The following is a 23414-nucleotide window of genomic DNA, read 5'->3' as shown; positions in this document are numbered from 1 at the left end:
GCGCCCGAAAACGAGGTTCTTCCACGCGGGCACACGGCATCACCGCCGCGCCAGCTTCATCGCTTCGCACTCAGCGGAGCGTGAACGTCGCGTCGTCGTCGCTTTTCTTGTCGCTTTTCTTGTCTGCTAGTGTTTTCCGAGTAATTGCATTTCCGGTCCTCTGGGACCGTGTACAGCAGTGAGTCAGCCGAACGGCCCGGCGCCAGATTATGGGTCCTGTCCACGTTTCCGCCCGACTGCTGCGCATCCGTCTGTGTGCGTGCCCAAAGCGCTTGTGTACACAGAGTGCATTGCCGAACAAGAGAGACGGCACGTCATAAGTACGCACATTGCGCTCTGGTTCGGTGTTGACTCTCGAGGTGAGAACGAGCTACCGGTTGAATCCAATTATAGTCCATTTTTGAGCCGGTAGTGGCTGGTTCCTTGCCGGCTTCTATAATACATTTTAACCGGGTTTTAAAAGTGAATTTGACGGAGTTGTAGGTTCAGTAGGCTCGTAATGTTCACCCGGAGTTCACGCCGTGTAGTGAGGCCCTCGAGTTACTCGTAGTACTCCGGACCTCAAAAATGTCAGGACAAGAATCGTTCCTAAACTCGGATATATGGCAACGCCTCCTGCTCGTGAGTCCATGCGCTGTTTACATAACGATTCCAGCATACCCACCGACTTGATACAATTCATCTTGATTTAGTTATTTGATTTATTATTATATATGATTATCATTAGGGGTAGAGTGCTTGAAGTCTGCTTCACCTCCACCGCGGATCGGCCCGGTATTTCGCTCACCTTTTTTTGTTTTATTGCTGACGCACGGACACGAAAAATACGTGGAACCCTAGCCACGTACAGCATCGCTGTAAAAATACTGGCGGCTGAGGCTACAAACGCTGGTAACAACCGAACCCCCAATAGCCCCCATTCGCATTGCGGAGATGCACGTTAGAAACATTCCGAAAGAAATGTTGTACCCCAATTCTCGCACAGGCTAATATTGTAGAACTCGGCCAACACTGACGCACCAGCAATGTTTCACGGTGTGTGGGTTCCGACCCCCTCGTTTGCCGGCGACACAGTGAGCCTCAAATATGTTTGAGATGCACTTTGTCTGCGGTTCGGAGAATTTAAGGTAGCGTGCGAAAGTTCACGTCGTGGAAGAAAGGGCGTGCTCCCATGGGTGATATATCGACAACCATTGTAGCGCCGAAAGCCAAGAGTCGTAGTCTGCTACGACGGTCTTCTAAATGGCACCTATAGGTTCAATCTTCTCTCTTCGTATAGCTCCAGGTCCCTTCTTGCCGAAGGTGCTTCTGCTATAGGCATAACTGAAACGAAATAGTTTCAGTTTATTGAGAAATTCATTTGTCAAAGACCGTGCCCTATGCAGCTGCTCATGCAGGTGTGTTAGGATACACGTGACCGCAGACTGCGCTGCAAAGCTGGGGAGACAAACACCGCTTATGCAATGACGGCGCAACCGCTTTTATCTCAAAGCCCATCCAATCTCGCCCGTGACACGGTACTACAGCGGCCATATAAACACGTCCAAGTATAGGAAACATTTAACAAGGAAGCATTCCGCGCTGTTGCGACAAGCTTTTGTTTTCTTTTTTTGATTGCCCGCGCAAGGTCCTGCCCCTGAGATGCAGCTTTACAGCGGCCAGCTCATGCGAACTGTCCTTGACACGTACGGCGACTGCGTCGCTATCAGCGATCGCTTTGTCTCATTTTCATTTCAAAGGTGTAGCACGGCGCGGACAAAGGGCCCACCGGGCGTCGGCCCGTTTTCGCACGTCCTCTGCGCGGTACCAACTCCGGCATTGTCGTGCGGGCATGCGCGGCAGCTCGGGCGACGTTTTGTTGCTCGCAAGGGACGGCGTTGCGTCGAGCGATTCGTTTGCAAGCGAGCTTCTGAGCTGGTGTGCGCGGCGGCGGCGGCAAGCTGTTTGCCGTTGCCAACCTTGGCCCCGTGGCCTTTTCTCTGGCCTTTTCCTGTGGCAGGTCGCGTGGACCTCTGGCCGCGCTGTTTTACGCCGTAAGGTCACGGAGCTCGCACGTATCGCCATGCGTGGTTCCCGCGACGGGGGCTTCTCCGCACGCCCGTTGTACACTTCTCCCATGTACAAGTGCACACCGAACCGCCACGCTACAGTTCGTGACCTGCTGCGTCTTGCTTGCTTGCTTTCCGCGATGAAGGTGGGTGATTAGGGGACGTTGGTCTTCTTTTTTTCCTTTTTTTTCCGGAAGACGTCTTCTCCTCGCGAGACTCGTCCTGCTCGTTTTTCTGGCGGAGAAGAGGGATTTTGCTATTGCTATATTATGGACGCTTGCGCTGCTGTTTGCTTATACGCGTGCCCTGTGGAGATCTGCTCGGCGTCTTTCGAACACGTTATAGGACATGACCTTTTAACGGGTTGTGACGAAACACTTCATGTGGGAGACCGTTAAGGCCAGTATAAAATATAGATTGCGGCTTTAAAAGAGCACGTATAGGCGGTGGCTTCCACCGAGGGCAGCAGTTTGGTGCGGCGAGAGGCAACGAGTGCCGAAAATTGACCATAAAAGCTGACTATAAACACCCCCTTTATTCGATAAACCGTGTTAAATGATTATTTTCTTAGTTCTGTATTGAGTACAAGGTTTCCCTTCGCCCGAATGAACTCCTTATTCACCGTCTGTGCCGTCTGCACGTTTGCACGCCTTTTCTCTGTTCAACTGTTGCTGTAACGTAAGATGTACTACATAACTCGTCCGCCTTATTGGGTATGTGTGTGGGCATACACGGCGCAGTAGTAGTTTCCTGACAGCATTGTATCACGCGCTACAGTGATCGAAGCGCTTGCGCACGTTGTCGACAAGGTTGCATGCAGATTTTTCGCGCGGACACGTGACCTGGCTGGGAGCCCATTAGTCTCTCTCTCTCTCTCTCTCTGCGTTGTGAGATGAGACATTCACGCTGACACAAAGCGGAGCTCTCTCGCGCGCGCGCTGTTAGAAGTGAGCAAGCTGCAGGGCTAGTCGACATATGCAGACTCGTTATCGGAACTCAGTGCCCTCTACAGACGGGAACAATTAAGGAGAAGAGCGCGACGCATGCGCTCGCGATTAGTCTCCGTTGTTTCAATCACGAGACTCTCAATCAATCCGTGTATATACGGAGCTGGTCGCCGTGCCTGGGCCTAAATGCTTCATCAATCCAGGCGCAAAGCACATCCGTGGGTCCCGCCTCCACTCCTCTCCGTCGAGTCCTTCCTCATTTCGCCTTCCGTCGCGGCGCCCCTGCATTCAGATGTGGGTCCCCTCGCCTCCCACCTTTTTCTTTCGGCGTCTTTCTCCGCGTTTTCTTTTTTCAACTTTTTTTTCGTTCTGTTCAGACTGAGATCCTGCTGCTCTGACGTGCGCTTAATGAGGCCCCCGGCATAATGAGGCTGGCATTTAGCGCTCGTAAATTTTCGCTCTTCCTTCTACGTCCGTTTCAGCGCTCCCCATAGAATTCATCCCCCCCCCCCCTCCCACCACCCACAAGCTGGCGGGGCGCTGGCCGTTTTCGTGTGCCCGCCGGTACCGCGGTCGATAAGGCAACAGCGTGCGCGTAAGCGCGCGGACGCTGGCTTAATTGAACCGATAAAGCTCCTCGCGTGCGCGCCACCTGCAGGCGCCTCGCGTGTGTCACCCGCCGTGCGCAATGTCGAGCACTAGCAGCTTGCGATCGAGCTCTACTCAGTGCGAGCGCGTAGAGAAAACCGCAAGTGTGAACGCGAGCTTATAGGTGAGAAACCTTGCAGCACGCGCTGCTGCCGTCGAAGGCGTTTCTTTCAATGACGCACCCGTTATGTGGCTCGCAGTGATTGGGCGGAACCTCGGGTTTGGGCCGCCCTAGTTGGGCCGGCGATATTGTGCAAGAAACCTCGTTTTCCGAATCTGTTTTGCCGGCTATCCTACAAAAAAATATTATGCATACGTCAGCTGAAACGAGGTTTATTTCACTTTAACTTCGGTTCCCGTTACCAGTTTAACCTTACGAACTTGTTCAACTTTCAGCCTTTCTAGAATATAGACTGTAGAACAGCATGAATTTCTCTACGTGGTCTTTAGCCGGCACTGCAGCAGTCTCCGCAGGGTTCCCTCAAGAGTGCAGAGGTTCGCATGAAGACCATACATAAGAAACTAGAGGGCTCCCCGTGAAGCCCGCCGGCTTTCTATAGGTTCACTGAGACTTTGGTAAATAACTACGGGCTTTAAGATTTTACCAAGCACGTATCGCGTATCTCACCCGTAATATGCACGTTCTTCTCGGTTCCTGCAAAGTTTCACTTCGATGCATTTACGTGTCTGCCCGTAGCGATCTCGGACAGTCGCAAGCATGCAGGCCCATGAGGCTGACATTAACGTCACGTTACACATTCAGTGGATGGAGCAGCATAGGAAAGGTTTTAGTTGGAAAAGTTTTGAAAGCTGGCGCTGTAAAAAAAAAAAAAAAATCTCACACCGCCACCAGCACCACCTTGCATCGCCTTGCACACCGTCACTGCTAACTACTAACTGCAGCGAACTTTGTTCGAACATGGACAGAAATGTTTGCTGGGGACTTTCTCTCCTTTAAACGAAAACACGGTGCCTCTTAGTAGGTCGCCTATACCTGACACATATCAAACAACGGGATGTTGAGTTACGCGGCGTCAAATTTTACTCTGCCCGTAACCTCACTGCAAGGGAGGAAAAATAAGAGATGAAAGGCAAAGTGCTTTACCAGGTTTACGCTGCCCTGGGAAAAAGGGAACGGATGAAGAGAAACGAAGAGAAGATGGCAAAAGAATCTGTCCGCGCAAGCACGAAGAAGGCAAATGACAACGAATGCAGTTTTCTTTATTATAATTATTAACTGTATTCAAGGAGATGCTTGATGCATGTTAGACAACGCTGGCTATTCGTCTTTTATTTCATATTTCATCGTGTTCAAAAAATGTTTCAAGCAAATAAGGCGGAGAAAACTACAGTGAAAGAGTTCTGAAGTTTTATTCAGCCCCAGTGCTTAGTCTCCCTTCAGTGGAGGGGGGGGGGGGGGGGGGGGCTCTCATAGGGCGGCGACCAGTAAAGCGCGCGTGAGCTCAAAGCAAGAAAGTCTAGCTGCAACGCAAAACACTAGTTGCCTTGCTTCATTGACAACCTCAGGCACTACAACATATTTTATGGTTTCACACCTTCTTGTCTACAAAAGTGTACAAAATTCACGCGTCTTTGGTATAACACAGCACTCATAATGCACAACTAAATTAATGAGAATTAACTGGCAACCTAGAGAAAGCAAGGTGAACCTTCACTAATTCACGAGCAGGTAGCTTCACGCTCAGGTGGCTCATGAGACAGTATGCTGCGCTAAGAATCTTAGTCGAACAAAGGGTGGTGACCTTCACGTGCACTGCCTCGGGGAAATACATGCAGCAGTGCGACAATACCTGCTTTCCTGTTTTTGCTCATGCTACATCGACTGATTAATCTCGATTGAATCATTAATCTCCAGCGCCTGTCAAGTGCGTGCTGCAGTGCTACAGTGTACCGCGGAGGAGGGGGGAAAGGGGGGCGGGCGTGCAGTTCTTTAAAAAAATGCAGGGGAGACCAAGCCCCCCCTCCCCCGACCTTAGGAAGCACTGTTCAGCCACCGTGCTGCTAAAAAAATGCGTGCCGTGCCCGTAGTATAACGTTGCGAAGCCTCTGCATCCGAGGCTGACTTTCGCGCCCTGGCCGCTCCCACGACCGGCGTCGCTAAGAGACTCATCTCTATGCACTGTGGTCACGTGTGTGGCCCACATACCCACCCGCATACGAACACCAACCACCACACCACACCGCGCCGTTGGAGATGCACGGGACCTCTTTCCCTTTCCCACACCTCACTCGCTGCGCGGCTGAGTTGCGTATGCGCGTGGGACGGACCCGACGACGCGCTCGTCTGCATCTGCGGGAGCGCGCGGCGTTCGACGGTGAATTAGCATTGTGTACGCGCCCGCGTCCTGACCTTCGTCCTCTTGGCATTCGTGGCACGGAGAGCGAGAGGTCGCCACTACATTGCGCGCTCTCTCAGTGTAGCCCTCCCACAGCTATACTTCTCTCTGACCCGTTGATGTGCCGGCGTTCTATTCCACTCGCCCTGCCGCTCTCAAGCCGCCGCTCGCGGAATGCTATACAGACAGGAAGTGTCTCGTAGTAACGACGTTATGTAGGCACTCCTGTACCGCACCCCCCCACGCCGAAAGTCACCTCGGAATTTTCGTTGGCGTGCGAATAAAGGGTGAAGACTGCAGCTCCTTTTGTAATACAAAGCACTCGGTGGACTCGCTGTTATAGCCAACGCTGCAGCGCCCAGTTGGCGTTCCTATTCTGATGAACGTATGCGTATGCATGTGTGCGATAGATATTTCAACTTGCACGGCCTCGTGAGTCAAATGTATTGGACGGTCGTAGCTGTCGAGTGATTGCTGTCGAGCTGCTGTGTCGACGCGCGTCTCACGCCACGAATAAACCACGCGACTCCATTTCGTTATAGAACTAAGTGTAGACCCGAGAGCATCATACATTTCAAATCAAACCGATCCTTTCTCTGAACACGTGCTATATCAGACCAAAAGGTTACGTAATTTTCAGCGAGCTCTAGTCTTCCGCCTTTCTGCAAGCGTTGAAATTTGCCGAAAGCGTGGCGTATTAAACACCATGAGAGATCGGCTTACGTATGCGATGAATGCTTGCGGAGCGGAAGACAATCGCGTAGGGCCCTTCCGGTGCCGACGCGAGAGTGTTCCCACGTCGTTTTCGGTACATACGGACGCATGGATGGTCGCATGATGGAAAGCGACGTCACAATGGTCGCCACGAATTACGATATCTCCCATTGTTTCCTCCATTACCCGAGTGGGCGTGTGCGGTACAGGGAGCCGTCGTGCGTGATCGTGTTTCCTCATTTGTCGCTTATAGATACACCTCACCACGTCATTCCTAAATATATTCTAGGGTGGAATGCAAGAATGCTCGTATGAAGTGCTTTGGGTGTAATGTAGTGCGAACACAAATGAATGCAGTGCGCAGACAAGCAAACCAAAGCATATTTGTATTGTGACGAATGAATGGAGGTGGCGTTGAACTCGCATCCGTCAGAATACTGTGGAACTGCAGATGACGAAAGCATATGATTTCTTATCGCGCTGGCTTATCGCGCACGTGACGCTATTGCTTGATTATGGCAAGACGGCGAAAGATTCTGCTAGCCACTAGGGCACGGTAATCGGCGTGGCAAGACAGACCAGAGGAACTGGCATCCGCCTCCGTTCGTATACACACAACTTCGTCGAAGCAGAAGAGAGATCGCCATTGTCCTCAGCATAGGATGAGGAAATATATATTCTTACAGATTGTCAATCAGCTTGCATAGAGCCTATACGTGAACAGCCCATCTGCATAAAGCAGCATGCGATATCCTCAACCGACTCAACGGAATACCCCGCACCACGATAATGGAAACCGGGACCATAGCGGAAACCATAGTGCACACACGATAGCCCGAGGTCACTGCAGCCGAGGCACTGTAAGAGACTGCAGACGACCCCATTCCACGAGCACTACACACATCCTGTGAAATACTTCAACACTGCCGCCTTTGGAGAAGAACGATGCCGCCACCACACCCATCTCTCACCAGAGCTGAAGCCACGGCCTGGAGGCAACTCCGGACCAACGCCCTCATCCTCACCTATCCTCACCTCACACTCCTCCACGCGATGTACCCTAACCTTTGTCAACCCCTTTGTCCTTTCTGTACAGAGCTAAACCCCATACCATACAGCATGGGCCTGCCAAATATCCCTAATAACCGAAGCGAGTACTTTCATTTGCCATTCTTTCTAGTCTCCTAAATGCGTAATTTCATCTTTTCATGCAGATAGAATGCCGTGAAATACGTCAATTTAGGTTCACCTTGATGCGTGCAACAAGTGTAGGTGTCCAATGCCACCGCGGCGAAACAAACTTTGTTCCTTCGTTAAAACGCCTCTCTCTCTCTCTTTTTTTTGTATTGTCGATGTTTGGAGACGCCCTGCAAGTGCGAGAAAAAGAAATGGCGTGTCCTTGACTTTCGCATATAATTGCGCCCTTTCGACAACGCAAAGTGTCGTCTCGCACGGTGCACCACGTGCACGCGCGCTCTTGGCGCCTCGCGTGCGGCTCCGACTCGGCCAGGATCGCTCCCGCGCTCGCTTTTTACTCTTCGCCTAAACGCTTTTTATTCCTCCTCCTCGCAAACCACACGCACGCGCATGGACCGCCGAAGAGGAGGACGCCCGCGCTTAGAAAACCCGACCAGTGCGTGCATTTGGCATTGGACTTGAATGCGGAAGCCGCCAAGGCCGCTCTGCCTCTCTCTCGCTGCCGCGAGCTTGAACTTGGGACGGAAAAATATAAATGGACTCATTCGAGCTTTCCTTCTCTCTCTGTCTCGCCCCCACGTCTGTGGAGGTGCACACAGCGAGCTCGATCGCGATATATGGGCTTATGTATACACTGCGCTCTCGTCTCGTGTGTACCTGCAGGTATACATACAGCACCGCGTGCCACGTCTGCGTCGTCCGTATACGCGGTCACGCGTAAAGCATCGTTTGCTGCTGGCAGTAAAGCACATTCGCTCTGCTCCTGTATGCTGTGTAGTACGTACCGTAGTATACGTCCACGGAACATGGTGCGTTCAGTGCACGCGGCGTGGGATCGCTGTCGTGAGTGCCCCTTCTGAAACCATAGCTACACCGGGAGTGCGTGCATGCTATATAGTGCAAGTGGCTGAGAGTGTTGTTCCCTTTTATTCTTCGTTTCCGTAAGGCATCTCCCTGGGTGGCTGTTCCGTGCCCGCCGAGTTGCTTTCATCTCGACTGCCTCCGCCAACCTCCCAAAGTGTTCTAGATTCACCATTTCCGCCATCTTTGTTCGGGTTGCAATGTTTGTATACCGTTGGAAGTGGTTGCAGACATAATCCTGTTCGCCTCTAAATAAATAAATCCGAACCTGGCCTCGTGGTTTGGCTTCGAGCTTATGCATGTTGCGTGTCGTTCACCCTTCTGCGTCCACATGTAAAGGCGCAGATGAACTACAAGTATTATACAAGAATGCGGTGATATGCCTTGCGCCAGGAAGTTCTAGCTCGTTAAAAGGAATTCACGTTTGTTTACGTCCGTCTATCAGCACCGCCTTCATCGGTGCATTGCGAGTGGACGGCATACATGGGTGAGTATAGACACTGTGAATTCGGCCTTCGGACATTACCAGGCATACCTCTAGCCACGCCCGGATCGTGGCAACATTAGGAAACATGCACTCGCAGGCCATTTTGTTGCGATGCTATCCGGGACGCTTTGCCGTCGAGAAAGTGGCTCTATTATGGCCACCGCGGCTTCTGCAAAAAGGGGTTATTCATGAGCGGGACGTCTTCATGGGCCCTGTACAATAACTGTCCGCGCGGTCGGGCGGGAAGCCTTTGCTAATGAACGCGGCGTACGTTGAAAAGGAGCGCGAAGCATCGTTCTTCCAGCGTGTTGCAGCACGCGGCCGGCGCGCGTGCATAATGCACCGAAGCTGCCATTGTAAAGCAATGGCGAGCCGACCGCTCCGCCCTCTATCTGCCTGCAGCCTCTGCGCGCTTGCGGCTGTCTTGTATACAGCGAGATGCACAGATGCGCGCGTGCGCTGTGTCCTGCTAATTGCGTGCGACTCCGCACCGTACTGGGAACGCGCAGTGTCACGCTTTTTCATCCGCGCAAGGCCAATAGTCCTAAACTAAAGATAGCTCCATCTACGGGCAGATAGGCACGGTTCACTGTACGTTTTCATTTTTTTTGTTTTTTTTTTGTCAATCGATCGGCACGTGTGTTATCTTGTGTGTTTTCGAGCAGTTCGAAATAGCAGTCCTAAGTTCGCGCAGCCTTACAATACCGCAGTTATTCAGTTCGCTGTGAAACGCACATATCGCCAACTCAAAGCGAGCTATAGGGGGGAAAATGGAGGAACGAAAATTGCACAGAACGAACGCTAATCGTATGCTTGTAATGTACTCATCATGGCTTTGTAGTGCTGATATTTGTTTAAAAGAGTCAGCGGCAGTAATTTCTCTTTCACGATGAACCCCAGGTATAGTCAACGCAATAAATTCCACTGAACTACAATAATTTTAGCCAACACAAATATTTCACTTTTTGTATTCAGTTAAGTGCGAATTTTGGCAAGCTTTCTGTAACTAGCCTAAATATTCGGTGCCTCTTGTGACTTCTTCCCTGTGTGCTTCGTTAATTTTGTTTCACGCTGTTGATCTATATGTGCGATCAGGCCAACTTTGCCAGTTTTTAACCCGTCGGTAAGCTACTGACAATAAATCGACCGTGAGATGAATGGTCAATTAAATTTAAAAAAAAAATTAAATTATGGGGTTTTACGTGCCAAAACCACTTTCTGATTATGAGGCACGCCGTAGTGGGGGACTCCGGAAATTTCGACCACCTGGGGTTCTTTAACGTGCACCTAAATCTAAGTACACGGGTGTTTTCGCATTTCGCCCCCATCGAAATGCGGCCGCCGTGGCCGGGATTCGATCCCGCAACCTCGTGCTCAGCAGCCTAACACCAGAATGGTCAACTCGACTGACATAATGCGCGCATGACGCAGCGTTGCATGCTGCAAGCTTAATCACGGCGATTTCTGAGCTGACATTTTGTAGAGAGGCGCTGTCAGCCTCTCTACATGGTGTTTAACTTAACCTGAGCCAAGCTTTAAAAAAATATGCAAATGCTACGTTGCTTGACGGAACCAAGGCAATGTTGTTTGCCGTCGCTTGTGGATACTCGGATTATTTCTTGCATCCCGCCTAATTATATAAATAGTCTTAATCAACTTATCTATTATTCTAATTAGTAAATGTGTCAACGAGAAAATTGTAAAGCATCATTAAAAAAAACTCCCGATGCAGCTTTTGTGTTGCTCAATACGTGATACTTTAGTGTTTTTCCGAACGCGAGAGAAGCTCGCGGATACACGCATAATTATGTGTCTCGAGCGGCCACTCGCGCGGCACAAGTCTCCAGCTGCGAGCATCGCAAAGTCTGCATGACTCCCTGGCGCACGCACGCGCACACGTACGCACACGACACGAGTGGCAAGGCCGACCGCAACATGAGGAGCGGCCCATGGCCTCGCCCTGGGTTTTCTGTGTGTCTGCAGCGTGCGAGCTACAGGCGCATATCGCGCCTCTCCGTCACGATGCGAGGAGGTATAATTGCGAGGACCGCTGCTGCGAGCGTGCGAGCTGGCATTCGTGACCGTCTCGTCTTGTGCGAGTTTTTGCGTTGACGGGTCTTTGTGTGCACACGCCATTTTCCTCCACCTTATTCGTATTCCGGGCGCGCGCAGCGTGATGACTCGGTAAATGGTGAACAATCGCAACATTTGTTATTTTGATGCGTCACGTTGTTTTCTCTGCGGTATATTCGCATGCTGCATTTCAGATCCGCATGCAGCTTCCAGAACCTCGGCGTATACGTTCCTTGACGACGTGTTGTGCTCTGGTGATTCTGCATTGATACATTTCATAACCCAATCATTGATATATAGGTGCGGTGGTGGTCGCGATGGAACCCCTTCATAGCATGGGACACATTGTTGCTTCGAAAACGCGGCAAACCCGCACAACGAGCTAGGAATGCTGGTGCAGCGGATCCCCTTATTTCTTTGTGATTTACGAATGTTCCTCAATACATGATGTAGCCATATGCACCTTTCAATTTTTTTTTTTTTTTTTTTCAAAAATGGAGTCCGGCTTCAGTTTTCCTTGCGCGTAATCTTTTCATCGGAATGTTGTTTCGTGACAGTTTCGAAGGGCTCTCCCACCGCGTCCAGGGAGTGTGCTTAGAGAAACTTCCTATTTTGTGGCGGTTAATAAGCGAGAGGCAGTGCGCGTGTGTGGGATGTGAGGATAGGAAACCTTCGCGGCGAAGCCATCAACAGGCCTCGGCGACTTTCTTTCGCATTCCGTTGGCTCAATGCTCATTCGCTGCTGATCTCGTTCAATCAATGCGCATACACATCGTCCTCTCCCTCATCCCCACGAGTGTATCTTTTCTTTTCTCTCCGAACCTGCCGTGGTATGGCATCCCTCAACGGAGCACGAGGCCACGGGTTCGATGCCGACCGCGGCAGCCGCATTCTGATCGGGACGCGGAATGCAAAGAACGCTCGTGTATACCGTGCATTGGGTGCACGTTGAAGAACCCCGCAATATATCTCGCAATATCAGTTTTCCACCGACACCGCACGTGTGTCGCGTGTGTGCCGCGAAGACCGACTGCGCGAAAGCTGTCTTTTCTGCAGAACAGCCGTCTCTCGCGTTTGCGTAGCTCGAGTGTACGCGCACGCACGCAAGCCAAAAGCAACGCCGAACGCGTTGCGGCGTTTCAGAGAACAAGAGACCGAGCGAGCATGCAGCCATGCTTGGGTTCGTCCGCAACCAAAAAGTTGGGAGCGCGGTGGTGTCAAGGGCGCGAAGGGCCCCGTCGCCAGCGCCAGAATGGAGTGTCCGCACATAGTCGGGCGGGCCTCTTGCGTCTGGCGACCGTCCAGCGTCGCCTTCTCTCTTGCGCATCGCTGCTTCTCGCCCTCGGCGGCCGCGCCAGCTTGCAGCGTCACCGTCTCGTTCGCTCGGCGCCGCAACTTCTGGCTTGGGCCAACGCGCGCCCGCGCCCCCTTCAAGCGGCCAACTCTACGCGAGACAGCCGGTTAGGTGGCCGTATACTTACTTCATTCTGGCCCGTGCTGCGCGTTCTTCCCGTGCCATCATTCATGCTCCTCTGTTTCTTGAGCGCCTACTGGACACCTCTGGAGGTTTTCACCCGTTGGAGTAGCCTTCGGATCACTAGAGAGGGCACGCAAGCCGGCGGATCCAGAAGGACCAACATAAAGATCTCCCCGGCAGGCTTTCCGCAGCACGTCGTAAAAAATACTGCTGCCGTGCGGACTGTGGGTGAGCGTCATCTCTGCACCGTTTGGACGCGCTATGTTTTCCTTTCGAAGCCATTTCCTGGTTGGAGAAATCTGTGTTCCGTAATGTACAATCCGTCTCGCATCGCCGATTGTAGTTTCTGTGGACCATTTCTTTCTTCCTTTCTTTCTTTTTTTAGCTTTGTGTGAAGGAAAATTGTGCGGAACAAGTTTGTGACGAGAGCAGCGAACTGTATACGTGAGTGAACAGTCATCAGGCTGGCGGCAGGAGTGTAATTTGCCGTCTATATCCATGGCTGCTGAATAGACTTCCCATTGTTGTTTGTGATGACCGAATACCCGTGAAGACGGGCGATTAAGCGAAGAGTGAAGACACCTTTCTCTGATCGGTGCTTGTCAAAATCGACCAAACTGCACTCAGATATGGTATAAAACTACATATGCTAACATTAATCCAATCTAATCCCAAGACGCTTTTAAAGAAATATAGCGTTACAAAAATAATAAAATAATGTACCCTTTACTTTAGGAACTCTTTTTATACCACTATGGCACTGCCCTCGGGCTGTACTGTTCACTAACTCCACCCTGCCAAATTCTTCCTCGGAATCTTATTTCGTTACAGTTTCGATAGGCTATCACTGCATCGAACGGTAGATAGCCTTATATATAGCCTCAGAGCCATCGGGGTGCATTAGTGTTCCAAAGGAATTAGTCGTAACTAGGTCGGTAGTTTACTGGCTTTAGTTACACAAAGACGTTAGGGTGCTCTATTTCTAAAGCTCACTATCGCCATCTTAAAAGCTTGCTCGAACCTAGCTAGTTAAAACGTGGTTTTAAGTTTCTTACGTATATTGAGAGGTTACCGAGCAGACCACAAGCGAAAAACAGCAAAAATTAAGTTCTCTGGCCCGAGGAGCTCCCCGTATGGGATCTCTAACGGCTTAAAACTCCTCAGGACCTCACTGAAGTTCTTGACTGACTGATCTGACTGGCCCCTAGGTGCTATACAGCAAAAATGGCATACATTTCTGAGTTACGCAGTGCACCTACCAAAAAAAAGCAGCAAACGTATGTCATTACACTTCAACTTATCCAGCATCCGTGCATTGATTTTTGCAGGAAAGCCAATAGAAGTGTGCATTTCATTAAATAAATAGAATAGGTTACCGAAAGTTCATAGCTCATACATTGCTTATCAGATTAGGCGAGAAACAGTTCACAATTAATGGTTTATCATTGTAAAACATACTGCATTACCTTCGAAGGCGTGCAAAAACGCAGCATGAAAATTTCACTTTCTTGCTCGAGAACGACCACAATTTGCGAAGGTTACCGCTAGGTTTCTGACGTCATGCTGATAACCATTGGCGCCGTGGTTTATCTCTGTATTCAATAAACAACACTAGGCAAAGTTGGAAAGAAAAACGCAAAACAAAACAAAAATACGGAGTTGTCGCGGGGTTCGAATTAAGTCTCAAGCTATATACGTATCGAGTCTATCCAGTACGTAAACTTTACTCTCCGAGATGGCTTAACAGATATAGTATTTCTACGTTTTGCACAAGTCCACCGCTTCGATGTCCAGCGTCGGCACACGTGGTGGTCAAAGTCAATTTTCTACAATAATTACTAGAGGGAACTCTGGCGCTGCAATCGTTCAGCCACCACGGGAATCATTGCATTCCCGTGGTGGCTGAGTGCATGGATTTGTCTTATCTTCGTGCTTGTGGATTCAAACATTCTTGTGGCTCTGTTTATTACGCTTTATATGCCTTCACTGTCGTAAAGTTCGGAGCAATCTGCACTTTCCGAAGTGCGGCAGACGATGCGAACACGCACAATAGCTACTAATTGCAACGGTTCAGATGGTCCAGGTGTCGAAATCGAAACGCGCCAAGCGTCTCAAGGCACTGGCTTGCCCGCGATAAATTCATAAGGGCACCTTATATCGCTTGTCAATGCATGCGTCCGTGACATAATGGTTTCAATATCTGGCTTCTGTGCCACAGGTGCCGTGTTCGAATTCCTGCCGTCGGACTATCTTAATACTGTTGATTTAACTATTCATTACACATCACTTTGTTGAACATGACGAGCTTACAAGGTCACGACGCCGTTTGAAGCCAGAAGGACAAAGTTTAGGCAAATCCATGTACCTCCCATCCTTCCCATGCTGGCTCAACCGCTCCCACTGCAGCTCCCGTAGACACTATAGCGCCAGAGTTCCTTTTAGTAATTTTTCTATAAAACTCTATGGTCAAAATCAAACCGCAGTCGTCTGCTGCGTCGTATTTTCTTCCTCATTTTTTTTCTACAAGCGTATACTTCGTGGTCAGAAACAAAGGTGAACGTGTCCTTCCAACGTTTTCTTAATGAGGAACTGTGTTTGGCATTACGGGGCTAACACGGCAGCCCGTACGACTTCATGCTCGACGCGCAACTCTCAGTTCACGCCCGTTCCACCGTTTAAGAGTGGCAAGAGAGAGAGAGAGGGGGGATATAGGAAGGGGCAGGGATGTTAACCAATCAACAGTCTGGTTGGCTACCCTATGCTGGGGGAAGGGAGAAGGGGAAGAGAGAGAAGGTGTGGATGCGTGTGTGGAAAGTGCCAACAATGCCAATATCGCGCTTCGGGCCGAGCAACAGGCGAGGTCGCAGGCAGCGGACTCGTCAAGCAACGGGCGGTGGCCGTCGCGTGTGTTTTGCGCGCGAGTGAAATACGACTCGCGGCGAGCCGTCCGCGTGACGCTGCGTTCTCCAAATTCCGCGTGCGTCACTTTTTTTTTTTTTTTCAATGCCTCCGCTTGCACCTGCGTGGCACGGTGATCGCGATGCGCCGTGTCGCGAACAGGGAAGTGGGCGCGCCGTCCCCAAAATCGGGCAAGGATAGCAGCTCGTTCCCGGCCGCCGGATTTTTGTGCATAACGCGATTCTCCCGTCATTCTCGGCGGTGACGGCGTCGAAGAAATTGCGTTACAGCATGCCGCGGCGCGGAAACATGGATCTGCAGATGCGACCTCTCGAGACTGTTCACTACCGTCCTGCGTCGGAAATGGACGACTGGCTTCAGGACTTGTAAGCTGAGACGTCTCTCGCTCCAAGATATATTTTTCTTTTTTTGCTTCTGTTTCGGGGGAGCTAGGAGAAAGTTCATAGCGCCTTTCTTTATTTTCGTTTGAAGTTTTCTCTGAAACTGCGTCTGCGAGCGGTTTATGTACGTACACTCTTAAGAAGCGGGAATATATTTTTTTTAATAGGCACATGTTTTGACAATTTTAGGCGACCGCCGCTCTTTTACGTTCACTGGCAGTAATGCGGTCCTTGGATGCTTCGATTATTTTTCGTTAGGTCTGAACGGAGCGTCCACGTTGCAGTGCAGTATGTTATTGCAGCACCAGTCATCGTGTCAAACAGGCTGTTGCATATACAGTTGGCGTCAAAGAGCTTACGGGCGGCGGGATATGCTGAGAAATAAACTTAATATTTTCGCAGCCATGGTCACGGAGCACCCACCCCGTCTGGTATTCGTATTTGCAGCCTGCACTAGTATATGCGAAAAACAGTTTTCTGTATTTTTACCTAGCTACGGTCACAGAAATGATCGAGAACTGCTCGGAGCACAGTCTGTGAGCCGCATTCGTTTTACCAACGCGAGAAGAAAATAAACTTTATTAAAAAGAATGGTCCGGCAGTTTTGGTTGTGGTGGCCTCAGGTGGCGGCTCGAAGTCATTGGACTCGGGTGGCATATTCGCGTTGCCGGACGGCCCAGAGCTGGTCTTTCAACTCCGAACTTTTGAGAGCCGCCTCCGAGCGGCGGCGACGCCGACGGAGGTCCCCAACGTCTTCATTTACGTACAGTCGCGGACAGAATATTATGGACCATGAAATCTAAGAAAAAGCTGAATATCTCCGCAACTTCACAACGCAATCTGGTATTTGCATTTTGGACCTCGACTAGAATATGCTAACAACGTTGTCGTGGGCAGTTTTACTGGTTACTGCTACAGGCTGCTCGGGAATTGAACGTTTTTGGAGATCCCGTGGTCCATTTTATTCTGTCCGCGACTGTACGTTATGTATTTTTTTACCGTTCACAAGGAGTTTACCAGTTGCGTGGGCTTGATTGAAAGCGCCAAGAATTCCGCGGTAGATGTCTATCGACCTTCCGTTAAAGTTGACATAACAAAAGCTATTTTGCTATGTATCTTGTCCGATTGTAAAAGACCCATCTTCGTAGCATCGGCAATTGCGTCTCGTGCTCCATGGGCTGGAGGACACTGCGGCTAGACGCTCGACAGTTGTGACCATATTCCGATCCCATATAGTGCCACACAAAAAATACACAGGTGTGCTTATGTGTTTGAGAGCCCTGGGTGCATGCCTTAGTTACTCCCTTTGCCGTACGGCGTAGCCGTCTCTTCCGTTAGACAGTCAGCTGTAGCCTTGAAGCGTGAAGCCTATACTGCAGGCAAAGAGCTAGTTTGATTTAGACAAAGCCACTCAGAAACCACGCGTAATGGCGTACATATACGAACACCTGCAGCGCGACGATAGCTGCAGGGTCGAGTTCCGCGAATCACACTGCATCAGGCTGCGCAATCGCAGGCTTGACGCGAGCTGATTTCCTTGCGCTAATGGCGCCAAGGAAGTGGGTTGAAGTGCTTAGCCCGAAAAAAAGAAAAGTCAAAACATGGCTTTGCTTCACGCTTTAACAGATGACTCTGCGTTCACGTGCTTGCATGAACGTGCTCGTGCGAATATCTCGTGTCAGGCAAATAAAGTACCAGTAGCATGACAACTGGCGAGAACGGTTGCAGAAATCCTACCCGAGAGAATGAGACAAAGAAATAAACTACATTCCATACTTTCTTCCGACGGAATAACCAGGCCAAGCAAGTCATAGCGATTGATTGTTATGACTATTATTAATAATAATTTATTAGTGGCAGGAGTACGTGTATATTGATATGTTAGCACCGGCTACTGGTGCCGGCGTAACCATGAATTCTGGGCGTTGTGCCCCTTCGGGCACCTGAACTTCACTGCAATGCACCAGCGTTAACTCCACAAAGTGCCGTAAATGCGTATGTTATTAGAAAGTGCTCTCTCGCCATTGCTAATTGAAGGTTGTTGAAATTGAGTCAAAATTTTGAAATATCGTTTTTCTGAATATGCTGCCCATTGAGTTACGCTGGTGCATTGCGGTGGAGTTCAACAGATGACCGAAGGAGCAATGTCCGCAATTCCTGGGCATGTTTCTCCTTGTCACACTAGAAAAATGAAGACATGCGCTGCATGTGGTCAGACTGCTGTTTGCGTGTATTTTTACATCAAGTGATCGCAGTGTCTTATCTAATACGCGAACTATATCTAGGTATAGAACACCAATAATATATCAAAGTTGCAAGCAGGCAAGATGCCATAGAAGTCGCAAGCAGCAGACGAGGAGTAAGACGTCAAGAGAAAAATCCAGTAACCCAGTTTCCATAAAAATCGTACTAATGTTAGCGTGGCCGGACATGTTCACATTCGTCTGTATTTACACACACCCCAAATTTACGTACATAATCTATCCAAACACTCGCCAACAATAGCACTTCATGAGCCCTAAAATGGTACCGTCTTCGGGTAACAAGTGTAAGTTCCTGAAAAAAATATGTGCACTTGTTGGCCACGGGCCTCACATCACCTGTGGATGCGGCGTTCGGCTGGTGAAAAATGAGTGCGGAGTGGTTGGCAAACCACTTGAACAAGTGCCCACTTAACATAGCGGTAACCAAGCACACGTTGCCGACTTCGGCGGACTCAGGGCTGTCTTTTAGAGGCGCGGGAGGGAGAGAGAGAGAGAGAGAGAAAAAAAAAAAGCGAAGGCGACGGACGAGTACGCATTTGGGCTGGTTGGTTCATGATTACGAGCAGCGCAGTTGTCTGTGTCCCTCTCCTCGTCCTGTTGTTTAGCGCTGTTTTTACTGCTCGCAAAGGCGACGGCTTCACGGAGGGTTGGCTTGCAAATGCTGGCTGCGTTACGTCATGCTACCTCCTAGTTTAATTCCTTTCTTTGTGCATGCGAGTGGTTGCCAGATGTCCTGCATTTCGCGAGATCCTACTCTTTGCGAAAAAAAGTCAACCCGCCATGCAGCTTCGAGCGAGTCCACGTTGCACGATCTGCACAGTGGGAACACGACTTGCACTTTACTTGCTTGATTAGTCTGGTTTGGTCATTTCCGCTTGTTGCTCTGCGGTTGCAAGTGTAAATTTCCAAGTAATACCTCCGTGATTATGATACCGGAGCACAGTTCTTGCTACAATACACGGCATTAAACACCAGCATCCATGATACGCTTCCTCAAAATCCGCTAAAACGGTCCCCGCATCAAGAGCGCGCAGTATTGCACTATGGGCGTACGTGGTCCCTTCCCGACGGCGAAATGAAACGAAGCTTTCAAGGCCAGTGTCAAAGCTAATTTCGCACAGCGGGGAACGGGAAGGCATGCCATCCCTGAGTGACGTGCTGTCTGTCACACTGACATGTGCCGCACCCCCCCTCCCCCCCTCCTTTTTCTATCCTTTTTTTTTTGTAGTTTGTACTACGTAGTGGCATTCTCTAATCTCTTCTCGTCATGGTAGTTCATCGTCGCCACAGGATACATACGTCACGAACGCGTTCCCCGGGGGCGCTTTCTCGGTGTGTGCCCACTGTTATAGAGAACTCATGATCAGCTAACTATATATGTCCACTGTAGGACGAATACTTCCCCCAGCGATCTCCGATTATCCCTGTCCGACTCGGAGCTCCAAAAGACGCTCCCTTGCCAGAGCAGGAATTGGCCTCCCTGGCGCAGTATGTGACCACTACACCTCCCCTCGTGAATCCTGCAGTAATTCAAGAAGGAACACCTCTATGGTAATAGAGCACATGTAACTGCAAGATTACTGTAACCTTTTATTCTAAGAAAATTGCTAATATGACGTGCTATTTATAGGCATATCTACTAAAATTAATCTGCGGACCTTCGATAAATCTATCAAATGTAATCGGTGTGGCAATACTAACCTGATGTGCGTTCCTACAGGGTGGATCATACTGTAGAGTTTGTTCCGCGTGACTGAGAAAGACATCACGAATGCTGCTAGCGTCCAACGTATATGCAGAGCGCGAACTAGATTCTTTTAGAGAGAGAGAGAGAGAAAGACAGAGAGAGAGAGAGAGAGAGAAATGGGGTGGGAAAGGTATAGGGAAGTTAATAGGGAGAGCTTCTGGTTTGCTACCCTGCACTTTAAGCTTTTCGGCAAAAAGCATTTGGTTGTTATCACGTTTGCCGTTTGACACGGAAGTTCCCTAACTGCACAGCGCAACTATTGGGCGTTGTGGCCGGCTTCTGAGAGCGAAATAATGCGACGTATACATGAGCGCCGCTGTGTGAAACGTTGCGAAAGTGCTACGACCGCATCGCTTTCATAATGGCGCCGCCCATTGGGCGGAAATGAAAGTTTAGGCAACCATGGAGGAACGAAAAAAAGTTTCTTGCCTCCATGCAGACAACAGTTCCGTAAACTTTGACTTCTACGACGTCGATGTCGCTCTTGGCCACAATGTCTGTGACCAGTTTATAGCTTCGATCGATTCAACATCGTACCGTGTTTCTTTCGCAAAAAAAAAAAAAAAATCGCTTTATTGAGCACTCTTAGACAAAAGTACACCTTTTGGGCTGCATATCTGCCACACAACGATAATCGTCATCTGCCTTGCTTGCGTTTCCTTTCATGAAAACTCCGCGCCCGCTACTTTCCGGTCGGGAATGCTATGTCATGCTGATAACGCGCATGCCGTTATTTACTGGGAAGTACCGGGCTCGCAGCGTGTATCCGATTGGATACAAAATAATACTACTGGGAACTAGTTGGAAAGACTTCTGTGATAACGAAGCGAGACGATGACATTTAAAGGTCGTAATAACGATATTCTATCTTTCCTCTCTGTACGGGGCGCGACGTCCAAGAACACGAGGTATCTTCAGTATCTTCTTATGGGACAGGGAGGCGGCGGTTGCTTTTCATTGAGCGATTCGCGACATCGGACAACACGCGGCCGAGACCGCTAAAAATGACCGACTTGTATCGACCACTCACGGCGTACCGCGGCGTACATAGGAACATTCTAGACGCGCACGAGTGACGCCCATCGACTACTGCACGTCTGGAGTGTAACGGCGGTGCGCGCGTTCTACGTATGCACTCCGTTTCCCGACTGACGTCACGCGGCAGCCAGGCAGGCGCTGTTGGTCACCGAATACGGATGCGTCTATCAGAGAGCGCGTCCGCTGTCGCGCCCCCCTGCACCCGAGACAACAACCAGGCGACGATGACTGTGCTATCGAAGGAGCGTCAGCGCGTGCACCTATCGAGGCGGCACAGTCCCGCTCGACGCGTGGCGTGGAAGGAAGTCGCGCGCCGTCCGCGGCCAGTGGCCGTCGCCGCCGCCAAACGTCTTCCTAATCTGCCCTCGCGAATTCCCGTCCGCTCTCCAGCGAACCCTCGCTGTAGCAGTATTTTCACAGCGCGTCTTCGATCCTTTCGTCAACATGCGGCCGAGAAACGCGGAGGCGCACACCAAGCTGGTGCACGTGCTGGACCGTATTTATGAAACGCCGGAGCGAGTGTACTACAGGCCCGGGTGAGTGTCTTCCGTGCGGTCGTTCTCGAGTCGATTCGCGCGTTGTCGCTTGTTTCGTGGCGCGATCTGATTGCTGACGTTACAGGTCAGCGCGCGGTCGAGACAGCGTATATGAAATGAGCATGACACGAGGCTGGTCAACGGCTAATTTTATTTATTTTTCGATCGAGAGCCAAAATACTGGAGTGTATGCGAAGTTATCAAATTTTTTGTCAGACTCAGGCGGAAGGAAAATCGCTTTCCCGTTCACTCTTAGTAGGGGTATACACGTTCGTTCTTAGCCATGTGTTTTGCTCGTTTACTTTACCGTATAGACTGTGTTAAGACCGCGTCTAGACCACATCAAACGTGTGTGAGGCTGCGTTGCCGCGTCTTTCGTGCCGAACGTTGTCCGCTCTGCATTTGTGAACGAAATTCGTTTTTGGTCGCTGCCGCGTTCCGTCTCCACGTGGTTGTTCACTCATCCCTGATTTACGGCAAGGGCATCTCGCGGTGTGAAATGACGCGGCGGCGCCGCGCCTTAAATACGCCCGAAATACGCTCCATGTAGTTGCTGCTTCTACGCAGCAGGAAGATATGCGCCAACTGGCTGCCACGAAAACCCTTGCTTTGTCGCACTCTCCGAGCCTTGAATACTGGTCGCTTGGACATTGCAGTTGAAACTTATACACACTAGGGCTTGGTAGGCTTCCGTATTTTTGGTACGGTTGGAGGTTACAATGACTAGAAGCTTTAAAATTGGGCGCTGCTAACCGGTTATCTTCCTGGTGGACAAAATTGTTCCGGAGCAGGCATGAAACGAGTGTCTGCCGAGCAGGCGCAAGAACTTTAAAGAGGAGCGTATACAAGGCAAGAAAAGTTGCCTTGGACGTGTCACGCCTTTTTATTTTAAAGCTTGATCGAGTCCGAGCATGCTGAGCGTCGAATATTTTAGCTGTTAATGTAAAACCGAGTGGACCGCATAGTTTATCCATGCAGCTTCTTTCTCCACTCTGTATCGCTGTCAATGTCAAAGTACGATAAACATGCAAGCTCGTCTTCGCGCTTTCGAATACTGCTTAATTAACTGTCTAAACGGAGAATGGCAGCGCGCACGTGGTAAACTGTCTGGCCGCATATGTTGCGCATTAAATTCAATATCTCATGCAAGGCGAAAGCATGATCGACTTCGCGGCGTATGCTGCTATCTGTACACACCAACAGCAAATACGCGATTTTTATGACCGTGACCGGAACTACGCGTTGTATAGCGAAATTTATGTGCCACTCAGCGACAAGTGCTTTCGGAGCGCGATTACAGCCGATACTTCCGATACTCCGAGATGGCGTCGCTGCTTGCACCCTGTGTAGTACGCGTATATATAGGGCGTTCACGCCAACTGATTGCGGTATCGTGTGCAAGGCTCCTATCTCATCGCTGCCGTCGATAGTGTCGAGCGCGTCTGCACCTTTTGTGAACCAGTGCTGACTGCGAAACTCGCCGTTTGTGTCGTTCCAGGCATAGTCGGCACGAGCATCGCCCGAGGTGAGTATTCTGAAACGCCCTTCTCGCGATGGCACATTTTGTCACTGCTCGTGTGCACAATGCACCCACTTCCCTGCATTTATCGTCTTTCTTTTCTTTCTGGCGTTCCAGCAAATTCCCTCGTTCACTTTGCCTTTTGCGCCTCGCTGTATTGTTCTGTTTGCCGCCGACTTTCCGTTCAGGTGGCCGGCGCGGC

At 50.2% G+C, this 23414-nt stretch overlaps 1 protein-coding gene across 6 annotated transcripts in view; it reads left to right on the top strand.

Annotated features, from left to right (window-relative positions):
* The window catches only part of LOC126541323 (uncharacterized), a 165754-nt gene that overhangs the window by 117105 nt on the left and 25235 nt on the right, over positions 1-23414 (top strand). For 2 of the 6 annotated variants that reach the window (XM_050188065.3, XM_050188063.3), the window contains exon 2: positions 23192-23218. The exons of 2 other annotated variants lie outside the window; for them this stretch is intronic. In XM_050188065.3, the coding sequence (XP_050044022.2) occupies positions 23192-23218 (27 nt within the window). Of the gene's footprint in view, positions 1-15651; positions 16094-21422; positions 21694-23191; positions 23219-23414 lie in introns of those variants that run through there. 2 more of the 6 variants (XM_050188059.3, XM_050188060.3) reach the window with 2 other exon arrangements.

The sequence above is a fragment of the Dermacentor andersoni genome, chromosome 2 (genome assembly GCF_023375885.2).
Source record: "Dermacentor andersoni chromosome 2, qqDerAnde1_hic_scaffold, whole genome shotgun sequence".
In the NCBI taxonomy this organism is placed as follows: Eukaryota; Metazoa; Arthropoda; class Arachnida; order Ixodida; family Ixodidae; genus Dermacentor; species Dermacentor andersoni.
Note: the sequence above shows the minus strand (reverse complement) of the source record. Positions and strands in the feature narration are given on the sequence as shown.